The 17,698-nt window shown below is 40.3% G+C and overlaps 1 protein-coding gene across 1 annotated transcript in view; it reads right to left on the minus strand.

The window, feature by feature from the left end:
• Positions 1-17,698, minus strand: part of GAREM1 (GRB2 associated regulator of MAPK1 subtype 1) — a 63,175-nt gene that overhangs the window by 19,561 nt on the left and 25,916 nt on the right. Inside the window, exon 3 of the mRNA XM_008051302.2 lies at positions 2,391-3,563. Within this exon, the coding sequence (XP_008049493.1) occupies positions 2,391-3,563 (1,173 nt within the window). The remainder of the gene's footprint in view (positions 1-2,390; positions 3,564-17,698) is intronic.

The following is a 17,698-nucleotide window of genomic DNA, read 5'->3' on the forward strand; positions in this document are numbered from 1 at the left end:
AAGCTTCCACTCCCTTGATCACGCTGTTTGGTCTGGAAGGCTCTTCTTGCTCCTCTCTCCGCTCTTTCAATTCACGTACATTCTCCAAGCGCATTTAACATGCCAACACCTTTGGGAAGGCTTCCCCTATTCATCCCCCAACTAGAAGTTTCCCCTATGAAAGCCCACATTTTAAAGTCTGTCTCTCTTCTGTTGTTGATCACCTTTTAGCTTGTATAACATCCATCTCTTCCCTATAAAACTGAGGAGGATTAGGGCCCAGAGCCCAGGGCTTGTTAAGGGTTATATTCCTTTTTCTCTTCTTTTCTTTTTTTTAGTTGGAGTCTCACTCTTTCACCCAGGCTGGAGTGCAGTGGCATGCTCATGGCCACCCTAGCATCGATCTGCTGGGCTCCAGTGATCCTTCCACCTCAGCCTTCCAAGTAGCCAGAACTACAGGTACATACTACTGCGCCTGGCTAGTTTTTGATTTATTGTAGAGAGACAAGGTCTTACCAAGTGGCCCGGGTTGGTCTCGAACCCACAGGCTCAGGCAATCCACTCGCCTTGGCCTCCCAAAGTGCTGGGATTACAGGCTGAGCCACTAAGCCCAGCTGATGATTGTATTTCTAACATCTACTTCAGGAAGTCCATGGTTTTGAAACTGAGTTCTGCATAGACCTAGGTAGGGCTCAAGAGGTATCCTAAAACTACGTGGCAGGGGCACAAGGAAGACATCCTCCCCCCAGTATGTACTTCAGCCAGATGGGTTTTGATTTTAACTTTTCTATATGAGATTCTTCTAGAGATAGCAAAAAGAAAACCACTATCAAAGATACTGTCAAGGAAATAAACAGAATTACACCCAATGCCTCTAGCACTTTCTCCCTTCAGATATAATGAAATCCAGTGATCACAAATGAACAGCAAAGGTTCAGAGTGGCTGTCAATCAAAGAACACAATCAAAACAGAGGGTCCTAGGCCAAGTGCAGTGGCTCTCACCAGGGAGGTGGAGGTGAGGGGACTGCCTGAGTCCAGGGATTAGAGACCAGCCTGGGCAACTTGGCGAGACCTCATCTTTACAATAAGTCAAAAAATTAGCCAGGCGTGGTGGCATGTGCCTGTGGCTCCAGTTACTTGGAATGTTGAGGCAGAAGGATTGCCTGAGCCCAGCAGGTTGAGATGGCGGTGACCGTGATCGTGCCACTGCACTCCAGCCTCGGTGACAGAGTGAGATTCCAACTCAAACAAAACAAAACAAAACAACAGAAGGTCCTTTCTCCTACTTTGTATTGAAATTTTAATTTTACATTCAAATTTGATAGAAGTCTCATCTAGCTCTGAGTGAGTTATGTTTAAGGTGTTAAAGAAAGCCACCCTGGCACCTGGTTCTTGAGTGTGTGTGGGGGGGGAGAAAGAAATGAGGAGAGGAGAGGAGAGGGAGAGGGAGAGGGAGAGGGATGAGGGGGAAGGGAGAGGGAGGGGGGAGAGAGAGAGCGAGTGCACACGAGCACACACATGTGAGAGAGAGTGAACGTAACCCCATTATGCTTCGATCTCAGCATAACTTCAGGGATGAGGAGAGCATTAAAGTGATGCTGACGTCTCTTGGTTCTCCATTGCTTCCCCTCCCATCCCCAAGTAAATAGACTCCTCCGTCAGTCTTCCCCATCACTGTAAATGGCACTGATATCCACACTGTTGCTCAAGCTAAAACTCTAGTTTTCCTTAACTGCTCTCTTTCCTTCACGCCCCACATGCAATCCATCAGTAAATGCTGCTGGGTCTGCCTCTGAAGCACACCCTGAATTAGCCGTCTCTCCCTGCCAGCTGTTGCCAGCTGCTGTGGCCCAGGGCTTCCCCACCTCACACCTACATTACTACAACTGCCTCCGCCCTGGCCTCCCCCCACCATTCTCTCTTCCCTATAACTCATTATCTGGGTGGCAGCAAAAGTCACGCTTAAATCTCTTTTTTTTTCCTTGAGTTGGGGTCTCACTCTGTTGCCCAGGCTGGAGTGCAGTGCCATGATCACGGCTCACGGTAGCCTCGTCCTCCTGGGCTCAGATGATCTTTTTGCTTCAGCCTCCCAAGTAGCTGGGACTCAAGCAATCCTCCCGCCTCGGCTTCCCAAAGTGCTGGAATTACAGGTGTGTGAGCCACCATGCCTGGTCGAAACCTCTCTTGTTAAAAACTCTTCAATAGTTTCTCATCAAACATAGAGTAATACTCTAATCCTAACTGGTCAAAGTAATCTAGTTAGCATGTATATTTCACTCCAAACTAAACACATTTGCTAACTCTGGTAATCTTCAGTTGGGGAGTTTCCTTGCGTCAAGAAAATAAGTTAGTGGATGGTTAAGCAGAGAGGCAGAAAGACTGGTAGCACTCGCAAACAGAAAGGACTTACGGCTTCAGATTTGGGAGGCACTGGAGGTGGAGGTAGGGCAGTATCTGGAGACTTCACTGCTGCTCCCAGAGTCCCAGGGACAGGAAGAGGAGAAGTCGCACACTTGGACCGGACAGAACCTCTAAACTGCTCGCACCTGCTCTTCTCACTCAGGGAGCGAGTGAGAGGCTGATGGCTGGGCCTGCCTTCCTCCAGCCACAACTCTTCGTAAGGAAGTTCTGACTTCCCCGGGACGCCTGCTGATTCTTCACTGGCTTCCGGGAAAAGGTAGTCGCTCCCACTGTCGCCAGAGTCCTGATAGGGCAGGATGTCATGAGGAAAGGGGGCCCACTCTCCCCCCAGGTCCCTGCAGCCGTGGAGGTTCACCTCGCTGTTGCCATGGAGATTGTTGCCATACACACAGACGGAGAGCCGGTGGAAGGACTGGGTGAGCTCGTCGCGGGCATAGCTGAGGGAGTTGGGCACGTGGTTGTGGCCAGAGCACCGGCCCTTCTTGGGGCTCTTGCAGTCCTCGTTCCAGTCGGTCTTCACGTCACGGACAGCCCGTGAGTACTCATCGATGTCGAACTGTTCCTGGCAGATACCCAGCCAGTGATGGACCAGGGTCTCCGGCCATCCCTCCCCTTTTACCAGGTGTTCTGGGAGGCTGAACTTGGGGACAGTCAAGTGCAAAGGAAAGTGCATGGGGAGGATCTTGTTGTTCCGCAGCACACAGCAAACCACCACGGTCTTGGTCTGGATGTTCACAAACTTGTAGCGGTGCCCCTCGCGGATGAAGTGGAGGTCATAGGGGTTTCTCGGCGGAGGGCTTGGCACGGTCACGTTCACAGGAAGCCTGGTTTTCTCCACGATGTTGCGGATGGTGTGCTCACCCTCTTGCATCTGAAGCTCCAGGGGACTCCGGGTGCTGAACCTGCCCTTGCACTGGAATGGGAGGCTGATGCTTTCATTGGTCCGGTGGTTCATGCAAATGAGGCATGGCATCTTGCCTTTTCCCAGTTTGCTGATGGAGTTGAGCTTCCCGATCTTTTTGAAGATTGTGTTGAGTCGGGACTTTTCCTTGAAAGTCTTTGCATAAAGGATTTCTGCTTGCCCCATCAGAGTGAGTTCATCCCCAGTACACAGGGTGATGTTGTAAACTTCAGTGTCTTCATTGCATTCACCTGAAGCAACCTGTAGTGCGACAGATCACATTTCAGGTTAGTTTCCTTTAATAGTCACACAAAGAAGCAAAGAACTTCCGATTAAGACACAAACATGTACACACGCGCACACACACAGAAGAAAATGCTGTGCTGTGTCTGATACTAAATGTGGACACTCCATGGAAAAAATATATATTTTATTTTAAAGATGTGGAGTACAATTCAGGGTTAGGTAAACAAGTGGACATCGTGCAGATACAGTTTGGGCCTTCCTTTGGTCCCCACTTTGCCTGGTTGATATTCTATTTCTTTTAGAATATTTATGTGGTTAACAATAACCATTTTTTGTCCGAGATGGTATTAGTTTAGACTTTTAAAAACACCTTTTTTCCCTACACATGCAGAGTGGTCTACCATATGGATAATTCTCTTGGGACATTCATGTTATCATTACTTATTTTTCACTTATAAATAATGCTTTCATGTTTTTAGCATTTCTTGTTTTTAGTATTTAAAATTTTTTAATTTTCTACTTTAAAAATTTTTACTAAAGTTTTAAAATTTGAGATTGAGACAAGGAATTTAAAAATGTTTAACTTCTCCATTTTATTTTATTATATAAACTATTCATATTAATTGGAAGAAACATGAGGACATGCAAATATAAAAATGAAAAATTTCTACACTATCTTGCTACTAAAGATAATCTCTCAAATTTTACATATATAGAAAGGAAAAAGAGCAATATATCTCAGAGATAAGTACACACACAGACAATTCTGTTACCTGAGTTTCTAAGTATGATCTATCTACTTCCTCCAAGTACATAACTGCATTCACTGTAATACTGACCTAGTGTATTTCATTAAAAATACAGACGTCCTTAATTTATCTGACCAGTTCCTTACTGTGGAGTAAAAGCACAGATGGGTTTTTCCAATGTTTAGCCATAATGAACAGCACTGCAACTGAACTTTTCACAGCTCAATTATTTCTTCAGGCTAGAGTACCAGAATAGAACCGCAGGGACCAAAGCTATGTACGATCTCAAAGGTCTAACAGGCGTTGCCCTTGTGTCCATCAATGTTGGTCTTATTTATGTATCCATCACTTTATGAAATTATCTGTCTCCCTTCACACACACTGAGGTTTGTGCCACGTTTACCAATATGAAAGGTAAAGCATGCATCCTAAATTTATTCATGTTTTATTTTAGAAATCTCAGATTATTAGCATACTGATTTTTTTGAATATTTACGTGGCTATTTAGAGCTCTTCTTATTGATTAGGTTTTATGTGATGAGTATGTCATTTATGTTATATTATTATTCAACTTGTTTGAATTCCAATTTTATAACTTCTGTAAGTGTTAAAGTCTTTTTTAAAATGTAGTTAACATTTTCAAATTTTTTCTTTGTGATTTCATTTTTTGATGCTATGCTTCGAGCAGAGATGATACAGATGAGTGATTCTGAACTGGGGGTAACTGAACACCCCTCAGGGACATTTGGCAAAGTCTGGAGGCTTTTTCTGAGTCAGAGTCTTACTCTGTCACCCAGGCTGGAGTGCAGTGACATGCTCACAGCCACTGCAGACAACCTGTTGGGGTCAGGCAACTCTGCCACCTCAATCCTCCAAGTAGTGTAACTATGGGCACACACCATCACATCTGGCTAATTTTTTGATTTATTGTAGAGATGAGGTCTGGCCATGTTGCCCAGGCTGCTCTCGAACTCCTGGGCTCAGGCAATCCTCTTGCCTCTACCTCTCAAAATGCTGGAATTACAGGTGTGAGCCACCGTACCTGGGCTAGGATATATTGTTAAGTGAACAAAAGCAAAGTGGAAAAAAAGTTTGTACAGTACGCTATTTTTTTTATTGTTTAAAATGGAAGGGACTGGGCACAGTGGCGCACACCTATAATTCCAGTGTTTGAGGAGGCTGAGGAGAGATAATTGCTTGAGGCTAAGAGTTTGAGACCAGTCTAAGCAACATAGTGAAGCTTTGTCTCTACAGAAAAATTTTAGGTAGCTGGGTGTGATGGTGCACACTCGTAGTCTGAGCTTCTCAGGAGGCTGAGGCAGGTGGACTGCTGGGGCCCAAAAGTTTGAGACTGCAGGGCTACTGTACTGTAGCCTGGGTGACAAAGTGAGACCCTGTTTCAAAAAAATAAAGGAAGCAAATTCGTGTATATGTTTTCTGCTTATTTTTGTTTGTTTGCTTGTGTGTTTGTTTTGAGTTGGAGTCTCACTCTGTCGCCCAGACTGGAGTGCAGTGGCCGCTCCCGGCCACTTGCAGTCTCCACCTGCTGGGCTCCGGCGATCCTTCCGCCTCAGCCTTCCGAGTAGCTGGAATGACAGGCGCATGCTACCATGCCTGGCTGATTTTTGATTTATTGTAGAGATATCGCCAAGTTGCCCAGGCGGGTCTCAAACCTGCAGACTCAGGCAATCCACTCACCTCAGCTTCCCAAAGCGTGGGATTACAGGCTGAGCCACCGAGCTCAGTTTCTGCTTATTTTTGTTAAAGAAAAAAAAAAAGAAACACAGAAAACATATAGCCAGAACACAATGAAACTGGTTACTTATGGGAGACAGGGAAAGAAAGATCTGGGTAGAACTAGGAAGATGGAAGAAAATGATACCTTTTTGAGTATACCTTGCTACAGAGTTTGGACTTTCCGGTTGCATATTCGTGTTCTACATTTTCAAAAAATTAAGTCCACAAGATTAAAATAGACTTAAAACTGAATGCAAATACAAACAGATGAATCCAACTGTACTCCGAATCAATAAAATAATCACAGAGAAATAATCCAAGTAACTTATGGAATGCTGCCTTTTGCCTAAGGCCAGTGTGTGTGGGGGAGGGCAACAATATTATGTTCCTTTTAGTAAATTTGTTTTTCACAGGCATATGGGTGGAGGGAGTCTGTATCAAATTCATGTGTAATATAAGATTGAATGAATGGGTAAATGTGTTAATGTTTTGGAGTTATATAATTTTTTCTGTGGAAGGAGAGACAGAAATATGGAATTGGAAAAAGGCAGAAAAGTCAAGAAAGAACTCCTTGGGAGTTAGACTGGAATCGGTGGTATCAGTATTAACTCACAATATTAGGAAACGACACCTGCCCCCCCACCCTGTATGTATATCTTAGCTTATTTCTTTCTAAGATGCCTAGTACGCCAAACCCAGTTCTCAAATCATCTGTCCTACAAGGTACCAGGATCCCTTGAAGAAGTGACTGATTCCCTGGGTAAGGTGAGAAGGTTCAAGGTGGGCTTGGAACATTTTGTTGTGCCAGAAAGCAGGGTGCTCAAAAGACAATGGGACCACGCCCAAAAGACACAGGAGTCAGCCTACGTGGGCTCCCACTGGCAAAATCCGGGATAAACTGAGCATCACAACAAATAAAAGCCACAGTGAATTACAACCTGGTGAATAAAATAGGGGCATCTAAGTCCACACTGACAGTAAAAAAGATAAACTAATTTAAAAAATGCATGGGGGAAAAGTTGACAAGTGTGGAGGACTGGAAAAATTATAATTTTTCAACTTTACTATTATTTACTATTTATTAATATTAGAATTTTACTCTTATAGCAGAGATTGGCTTATACAAGAATCATCAACGGATGCTAAATTATAGAAGTTTGATTAAGGAGAGTGTCGTGAGCATGGTCTTAAGTGTCTACCCCCAAATGCATATTAATTGGGGAAAGTTAACTACATAGTGGAGAAACTGGACAACACCTCGACCAGGTGATCAAGTTTAATGTCAACAAAGAGAGGTCTATAGACTTCCTGTGCCTCTGAGTGTGAGTCCCTGAGAAGGTCATGACCTCCCTAATCTAACACTACAGTCAGCTGTATTGCCAAAACCTAATCATGAGGAAATATCAGAGGAACCCAAACTGAGAAATAGTCTATAAAACACCTGGTGTGTGTTCTTAACACAATGTCTATGCCATGAAAGACAAAAGAAGGCCGAAGAATTGCTCCAGAATAAAGTGAAATAAAGAGAAATGAAAAGTAAACACAATAAAGCACACTACTGGCACAACTGGCAGACCAGGCACAGAGACTATAAAGAACAGTATTGTTTTCACTGTTCATGATCCTGGATGTACTATGCTTACATGAGAAAATACCAATATTCTTAGAAAATATACACTGATATATAATAAGGGGCATAATGCATTCAATTTACTCTCAAATGATTCAACAAAGATAAGTAATAGCCGGGCTCGGTGGCTCAGCCTGTAATCCCACGCCTTTGGGAGGCTGAGGTGAGTCAACTGCCTGAGCCCGCGGGTTCGAGACCGCCTGGGCAACTTGGCGAGACCTCATCTCTACAATAAATTAAAATGGGCTGGGCATGGTAGCGCGCGTCTGTAGTTCCAGCCACTTGGAAGGCTGAGGTGGAAGGATCACCGGAGCCCAGCAGGTCAAGGCTGCGGTGGCCGGGAGCGGCCACTGCACTCCCGTCTGGGCGACAGAGTGAGACTCCAACTCAAAAAAAAAAAGATAAGTAATATTACACATATGTGCATATTTATAGGTGAGTGGGCTGGGGGGAGCAGTTAATAAAAACAAATGTGCCAAAATGGTGGACGTTGGTGAATCTGGATAAAGTGCTGAGGGGATTCTCATATTATTTTTGTGGCAATTGTTTAGGACTGAAATTATTTAAAAACAAAAGGTAAAAACAACACAAAAGAAAAAGTTTTAGATATTTTTGCTTGCTTATTTTTCCAGATGAACTTTAGAATCACTTTGTCCATGGTTTGCACGGATACTTTCATTTGAAGTGCATTAATCTATATGGTATCTTGGCAAGAAGTAACATCATTTTAACTGCATTTCTGAACAGGCACACGGGAGTTCTCATCATTTATTCAGATCTTTTATTTCCCTTATTAGTATTTAAGTTTGCCTTCATTATCAGTCCCTCAGTCCCTGGACATTGCTGCTGATCCGTGGTTGTTGAATATGTTTTGTGGATATCCTGTATGTCTAGGATCTTACCATAATAGTTTTTTTCCAGTTGATTCTCTTGGGATTAGTGGTGATTATATATTACATAAATGATGAAAAATGTATCTTCATCTTTTAAATTTTCATCCTTTCTATTGCATAACAGCGTGGTGGTGGTCAGAGTGGACATTTTTTTTTTTTTTGAAAGTCGGATTTATTGGGAGGGCAGAAAAGCTCCCAGAGTCGGAGGGGCCCTGAGAGAGTTGCCCTGTTTTGTATTTTAATGTGAATATCATCTGTGCATTAATATAAAACTATGAGAAGTTTGTTGATTTGAGATGTTATTTATCATCTATGTAATGTGTCTTTCCAGTTCTAGTTTGCTAAACGTTTCCACAAAGAAATTTAAAAAATGAATCAAAGGCTATTTCTGCATTCAATAAAATGGTCAAATGTTTACTGTTTTTTTCCTGATGTGCTGATTTTATAATGGTAGATTCCTAAATATCAAAATAACCCTACAAGCTTGAAATAATCTCTATATGATCATGGTACACTTAAGACAGTATTGCATGATTCTCTGATACCATTTGATTTATGATTTATGTATCTTAGTTGCAGGTGAGTTTTATTATGCTATCTTTATCAGGTTTTGGTATCAGGCTTACACTAACCCTGAGACTGAATTTTTTTCTCTTATGTTAATTAAAAAATGCCTGGGTAACATGACTGACAATGTTCACACTACTTGTTGAGTAGTTATCATCCGTATATGTTTAGAAAACTGGGAAGAACAATCTTTGCAAATAATTTCTTACTCACTATTCTAGGTCATCTCTGAATAGTTTTAATCTTTGGAACAAGTGATTTGTCAATCAACATTATTACTATAAAAAACCAAACAGCTCTCTTTTTTCCATAGGGAGGTAAATTTCTCTGCAGGAGTCATTACAAGTACCTAAAGGCCAGGACAATATTGTTTTAATGGTAATTCATGCTGCTAAGGTTTAAAGACCATTTTAGATGACTCAGATCTGTGCAGTTATTAATTGTTTTGACAAGATCTCAATTTAACTGTGTTTACTTCTACGTTTCATTTTCACCTGGCCCTGACATAGATGCTAGGCTTCTAAATTGGGGTAAGTCCAGGAATTCAAATAAATAAATAAAATTTAACCTTTTATTTGAAAGAATTTCAGATTTGCAGACAAGTTGCAAAGGAAGTACAGAGAGTTTCTCTGTATACACTTCACCTACCTTCTCCTGTGAACATCTTCCATGACCATGGCACATTGATAAAAATGAAGAAATTAACATTTGTACAATACTATTCAGTAAACTACAAGCTCGATTTGGATTTTATCAGTTTTTTCCCCCATAAATGCCCTTTTCATATTCCAGGGTCAAGTCAGTATACCACACTGGATCTCTGACCTGTGAGCTTCTTGGCCTTGTTTTCATGGCCCTGACAGTTTTAAAAAATATAGCTTAGGGGTTTGTTTGTTTGTTTGTTTAGAGCTAATACATCATTTACAAAGGATAGTACCTGACATATATGAGGGCTGACTTTCTTTTCCCATAGGACTTGTAGCTTCAAGATTTCAGTTATTATTTTTTTTCTGGGTAGTTTATTTTTTAAATGATGGGGGTCTCGCTACATTGCCCAGGCTGGACTCAAGCTCCTGGGCTCAAGGGATCCTCTTGCCTCAGCTTTCTGAGTATCTGGTACTACAAGTGTGTGTGCTGCTGTGCCTGGCTCCTGGTTTTAGTTATTTAATTCTCTTGATTTTGGTCACCAAGAATCATTTGCTATTCATTTTAACTTTTGGTTTATCACTAAGGCTTTCACTTCCAACTAGCATCTAGTTAAACTTACAGCAATATAGAACAGAGACTACAGTCCAAATCTGGCCCACCACTTGACTTTGGAAATAAAGATTTATTAGGGCACTGCCACATCCATTCACTTCTAAGTAGTCTATGGCTGTTGGCAGCCTACAGTGGCAGTAGCTGAACAGCTGCAACAGTGACTGTATGGCTTACAAACTCTAAGATATTTATTCTCTGCCCCTTTATAGAAAAAGTTTGCTGATCCTGAATATAGATAAATGGGAAAAAATCATGGCCTTTGGAAATTGACAGACACAATATGGTTAACTGACACACTACTATTAAGTAAACTACTCACTGAGTTTGAAACCTGCCATTTCAGTTAAGTGAGCTCAGACAAAGTGTTTTTACTTTTCTTCCCTTCTTTTCTGAATGGGGTCTCACTCTGTCAGTCATGCTGGAGTGCAGTGGCACAATCATGGCTCACTACAGCCTTGACCTCCTGGGCCCCAGCAATCCTTCTGTCTCAGTTCTCGAGTAGTTGGGACTACAGGTGCACATCATCGTGCCCAGCTAATTAAAAAAACGTTGTTTTTGGTAGAGATAAGGTCTTGTTACATTGTGTAAGCTGGTCTCAAACTCCTAGGCTTAAGCAATCCTCCTGCCCTGGCCTCCTAAAGTGCTGGGATTACAGGCATGAGATATCATGCTGACTGTGTTTTTACTTTTCTGAGCTTCAAGATCCTCATCTATGAAATGGAACACCACCATGTATTTTGCAAGATAAGTGAACGTGTGTAATCAACTGCCTATAGTGCCTGGCATATGGTAGGTTATCAATAAACAGAGGTCATTATTACTATTTTTTGAACAATAAAAACATTTTACTTCTTATAATTCTGTTTCACATTGCCCTTCACATCTCTGTATTTCCATGCTGATTTCTGAGTTTTCATCTACTACTGTTTTCAAGACCAAACCACTACTGCTAAGCATTATCCTTCTCTCTGTGTTGAAGACTTGTTCAAGATTTTACTGAATATGTTATCCCAGAATAAAACTTAATGTCAGGATAGAGCCTGAAATATCATTACAGTTACATCCCAAAGGAAGTGAACATATGGAGATGATTCAAAACATACCATTTTAGAATAGACTAGTCTGCAAAACTCTCAGCTGCATTGCTATATTTCCTTATTTATTTATTTTTTTGGAAACTTTTGTGAAAAACTTGGCAGTTCACCCATTTGGATAAGAATGGAGACTAGGGATATTGCGGGAAAGGATGTGTAAGATTTGAGAAACACACACGTTCACTCAAACAGCAAATGATTTCGGATTGCTACACAGGGAGAAAACAGTGCTTTCCAAGTGTGAAAGAAAAACAAAAAATGTTCCTTCCCATCTCTTTAAGTTGACACTGTTTTAACTTGGTAAACATACATCCTCCAGAATGAAGAAATTATAGGTCTAGTGAAGCAACGCACACCAAAGAAACTGAGAATGTCCTCCATTGTGTGAGACATGAATCAGACAGCACATGTGCAGATTAAACAGAGCAAAGTTATCCTTCCTAAATGTCACTCTCTGGGCATATTTGACAGTTTTGTCTACATTTTCGTGTATGTGTACTTCTTCAGTAAGTCACGCCTGCTCCCATACATAAAAATGCATAACATATGTGAGTACAATCTGTTATTCCAGGCTTTCAATTCTGAAGTCATTATTAATGCTAGCAATTAGCCCTGCATAAATTATGAAACTAACATGCTGGCCAATTTTGTGGTCACTGTCAGTGACAGATGAAGAATCTCATAAATAAATCCCTTTCCTTTAGCAGTTGAGCCAGACAGTCTCCTCAGGTTTCTACAGATGTAATTTATTTGCATAGTTTCTTTCCTTTTTATTTTTTTCTAATAGCAAAAGAAACAATGCATTTGGTCTAAGTGCTTCAGTATGTGTGCCTGGTTAATATTTCCAGCTTCAATGTTTCCTGAGAGGAAGTAATTCAAAGTGTGTTATCTAAACAACTCTAATAGGTCTAATCCAGGAAACGATCAAGGGTTTTACTTTTTACTGTTCATAATGCCACTCAGAATTAATACCTCATGGTCAGGAAACATTTTAAAATACTGATGTAAAATTTTACACTCATGCACGTGTGTGTGCATGCAAAACACACACACACACACACACACACACATGCCCTCTCTTTGAAGGTTCTGGTAATAGGAAATTTGTTCTCTAACAACAGTTGTTCTAATGATCAAACATGGTTAAAATTCCAACTCATAAGTACCGATCTGACTGAGATTTAGATTACACAGACAATATTTGATTAATTATGACACCATCTCCCCCAACTTTCACAACTTTCCTTTGGGAAATTGTCAGAAAATAAGAAAGACAGTGCATAAAGAGTTAAGATAAATGTCAGCCCTGTGTTTTTTTTCTAAAACAAAACAGGAAATAGGGCACAAATGACAAGTACAATGGCAATGATTTAATTTGTGACAGCACAGCAAAGGGCTTGCCAACTGGTAGTTTTTTGGAGGAGGTCTCGAAACCTCAGATGACAAAAAAAAAACAACACTGAGCTGTCTTCAAACATTGAAATAATTAACCTCACAATTGTATCCAATTTATCATTCTGAATGAATCTTGAAAATAAATGACATCTGACTCACCCTAAGGAAACCATGTAATTAAAAAAAAACCCTGGAAAATAAAAATAAAAATTGGTGACATCTAAACCCATTCATTCATTAAAAAAATTCCTTTTTACATCTGACAAAATTCAGGTTGCACCGTCATCCATAATTTGACCTCTCTGGAATGTAGCTAAGAACAAGGCGCTGAGCTAACAAAAAGATGGGATGTTGTTGATGATAGTGTTTATGGTGAAAACTGAAAAGATTCTTAACTTATTGTACTTACTCCTACCTAATCAAAACTCTATCAAGCATGGTAGTTACCAATTTCCAGTCCACAACACAGAAGTGAAAATTGAAACAAAAAACAGGGACTGTTAAGCCAGGTATTCTAACAGACACAGGATGCAACAAACAAAAATTTTAAATGAGACCATAAAACATCAAATTCTCAGGGTTTAGGGTCTCTCCATATAAAGGGAAAAGTCATACTCCCAGCTTGAGCAACCCAGCAAAACCCCACCTCTACAAAAAACAAACAAACAAACAAAAAACTAGCTGGGCATCGTGGTGTGCACCTGTAGTCCCAGCTATTTGGGAGGCTGGAGGATTGCCTGAGTCCAGGAGTTTGAGGCTGTAGTGAGCTATGAATTGTACCACTGTACTCCAGCCTGGGTGACAGAGTGAAACCCTCTCTTCTCTTAAAAAAAAAAAAAAAAGGTCACACTCATTTCAAGAGGTGCTGATTGCTTCAATGAATTATAGAACAGGAGATGATGGTAAGTTTAAATTTTGTTCAAGTATTCTCTTTAAGATGGTAGAAAAGTGCAGTCTAGAATACTTAAAGAAAATTATAGTCACTTTGGACAGAATTTTGTTAAAATTCTCAGCTACCCTAAAAGCTGGCTAGCTAGAATGACTCAGGCTCTAAAGACTCCAGAGAGGAGATAGAAAATACCAGAGCAAATGATTCCCATCCATTTTGAAAAATCACAGGAAAAAACTGCCTCTCTGGCATTATTATAAATTAAAACACAAGGAGGAGATTACTTTTTTCTCAATTATTGAGACAAAAACTCAATTTTTTTCTCAATTATTGAGACAGAATGGTATTTTAAACTAAGAGTAGTGGTTACGACTGAACTACACTGTGAAAACAAAATAAAAAAACCCCAGAGAATAACTAAATGTTTCAGTACTACTATTTTGTGATTACTTTACAGGACAACCACAGAATGACCAACGAATGCAGAACAAAGTCTACTAATAAGCTGTTTTTGTGCTTTAAAGGATAATCATGATCATAAAGATGACAAAACATAAAAAATTATGACAAGCACAGAATCACAAGCTGCCCCAAACTTCTCTATTCATGTCTTTTCAAGGCCCTATCTGTGGTTTGTTCTGTTAAAATGAATAAAGAAAGTAACAGGACATATGTTTAGTTTAACTACTTTGTCTATGGAAATAAGACAGTCTAACTGGTGAGGAGAAAGGGAGGTCTATCATTTTCTCAGCACTTTTTTAGATGGCAACTTTAAAAAGGGCACCTCATATGTTAAAATAAAAGACACACAGATTCCCTCAAATCTCAGAATTAAGAAAAAAAAATGGTGACTTTCAGTAACTTGGAAGCGTTGGCAAAAATTTAAAATCGGCATTAAGTTGCACTAATCATATTAAACTTCAGAGTTTGTGTTTATTTGTTCAAGCAATGCATTTTAGCCACTTCAGTGTATTGTCAACTCTGCTTCAAGCAACGATGCAAGAACCCAACTCTAGTTTTTTTTGTTTTTTTTTTAGACTGGAAAATATAGTTTCTTTAAAAAGTAAATTAGAGAGAAAGAGAGAGGATATTCACCTCTCCAAGGTAGGGGAGAGGGTCAAAGCTTAGGAAAACATGGCTGCCATAGCTCAAAGAGCCGCATGACATGACCAGAGTTTAGCAAAGCAATGGCCCCAACTTTAGTCTTGCTTCTCTACAGATACTGGTGAACAATTTAAAATATTGTGGATTAATATGCTGCAGTGAATTTTTTGGGAAAGCTCATTTTGATACTATCTAATTAATTAGAAATGACATTGATGTTGATAGAAAACATCAAAGTAAATGTGAGCAAATGTGAACCTGAAAGAGCCAGTCTTTCAAGATGGATCCCAAGTGGCTAACTGGACCTAAATTTAAAATAGAAGCTGAGCATGGTGGTGTAAGCCTGTGATACCAGCACTTTGGCAAGTGGAGGTGGAGCCCAGGGATTCGACATCAGCTTGGACAATTTGGCAGGCCTCATCTCTAAAAAATAAAAAAATAAAAATAAAATAGAGCCAAGTCATTTGCTGACTAGAGGACACACACTTACTCTGAGTTTCCAAATAACCCAACGTCCATCAGTTCAACATGGGACTTTCAGAGCTCATCTGCCATGGCTAATCAGGCCTCAGCTGTATCAACCAATCAGGGCTCAGCTATATCAACCAACTGGAACTCAACTGTGCCAACCAATCAGAACTAGGTGAGTTTCAATCCTTTATTTGCATAAATAGACCCGATTGGGAACCTGGGTAAATAAAAACCTTTGCCAGATTTCCCAAACCTGCCCTCTGTTTTACACTGAAGGCGGCATCTCCCCGGTTTGCAAACTGTTCACTGGAATAAAGTCCTGCCTCCAAATTCCTTTTTCAGAAAACTTTTGTTCACATAAGTTGCAGGATTTTAATTTTAAATACTGGCATCACACTCTGGTATTAATAAGATAAAAAAAGGTGCCTGTATAACATTCATAAAAGCTTCCAAGTCCTGTGTGCCATACCACAAGTGTTTCAGAAATACAAATGACAAAAAGATTTTGGCTATATATTGTACAACATACAATAATTATTGAACACATTTATATGGATTTTTAAAAAAGGAAATTAACTGCATAAACTATTGTGTCAAAGTGAAAGCATATTCTGATCACAGTCTTGGGGGTTTATCTCAAATCCACAAATAGAATGTGATTGAGCAGAAAGATGGCTGAATTGAATCAGGAGAGCTGGTTTCTATACCAGGCTGTACTGCTAAGTAGTTTTGTGGCTTCCTACAAATTCATGAAGTCAGCCAATATGGCTGTTTCTTAGTTTTCACATTTGTTAAAAGAAAGAGTAAGATCAGACAATATCTAAGGCCCTTTCTGGATACAATTTTGATGATTATAAAAACTCCAAGTCTGCAAACTTTCTAGTCTTGTTGGATAGGATTTCAACATCTTATTCTTGGTCAAGTTTCTCAGTATTGAGAAGCTCAGCTACCATTTAAGTTCCCTGAACCTTAATGATTCTTTTCCAATAAAAAAAAATCTCTGCTAGGTAAACATACACAATGGGATACTACTCAGCCTTAAAAAAGAGGGAACTCATGTCATTTGCAGCAACACAGATGAACCTGGAGGACATTATGTTAAGCGAAATAAGCCTGGCACAGAAAGACAAATAGAGCACAGTCTCATGTACATGTGGAAACTAAAAAAGAATCAAACTCACAGATGCAGACAGAGGCCGGGGAATGGGGGAATGAGCACATACTTATCAAAGGATACATGTTCCAGTTAGATTAGGAGAAAAAAATAAGCATTTGAGGTGACAGATAAGTGAATTCACTTGATTCAATCATTCCACATTGTATACCCACATTATAGCATCACTTTGTCAATATTTTTTTTTAAAAAGTCACCTGTGAAATCCTTCTCCCCACCACAATGGCTGTGCTACTAGGCACTGACACCGCTGCCTAGCACCGCACCACTGCACTCAAAGCAGGTGCCAAAGCCACTAATCAGAAGCTGATAGGCAGGTGACAGGGCTGTCCAGGTCACACAGTGTGGAAACAGGTCTGAAGAGGTCTGGGCAGGCAGAGGCTGCAACTACAGTTCACGTCTGATTGAAATCTCACGAGTAGGTCACTTTCCCTATTTGAGACAATGCAAACTTGTTATTTTGCCTCTGGGGGAATCTATGGTAGAACAGTATGGATCTCACTAGCTGGAACTAAAATAGCACCATTATTGCACCCAGATTAGGGTATCTGGGCTTCCTCCAATTTAAGAGTGGTAATTTCAATGTAGAAAGCTTTTGGACTACAGCACTGAAGACAGGATGCCTTAGAACCAATAACAAATTGAAGGCTGCCCCGTCTTCCCTTTCTCTCCACAACTGTCACAGCAAAGACAGAATTTAAATAAAAACTTCACTTGTTAGTTATTATTTTGATGGCAGAAAATGCATGTGTGGGAAAATTTCTCATCATTGCTGGGTTAGGTTTGAAAGGCTGGAAGACATTTAAAATAATTCACTAGGTACTGGTATAATAAGTCTACCCCAAAGTATCTAAAGTAAAGGGGTATTTTCAGACAACAACAAAAAACAGCTGCTCTGTACTGAGTTCTTAATAATAAGACACTGTATATAAAGTATTAAGTAAACAGTAAGTGAAATAATCTGCGGTGGGACATTTTAATTTTAATGTGAAATTTGGGCCAGGTACAGGGACGCAAGCCTGTAACCCAGCACTTGGGGAGGCCGAGGAAGGAGGACTGCTTGAACCTAGGTGTTCAAGACAACATAGCAAGACCATGTCTCTACAAAAAGAAAAAAAAAAAAAAAGCCGGTTTTGGTGGCATCTGTAATGCCAGCTACTTGGGAGGCTGAGGCAGGAGGATCAAGC

Source organism: Carlito syrichta, unplaced genomic scaffold (assembly GCF_000164805.1).
Source record: "Carlito syrichta isolate Samal-C Ts95f unplaced genomic scaffold, Tarsius_syrichta-2.0.1 Scaffold169463, whole genome shotgun sequence".
Lineage (NCBI taxonomy): Eukaryota > Metazoa > Chordata > Mammalia > Primates > Tarsiidae > Carlito > Carlito syrichta.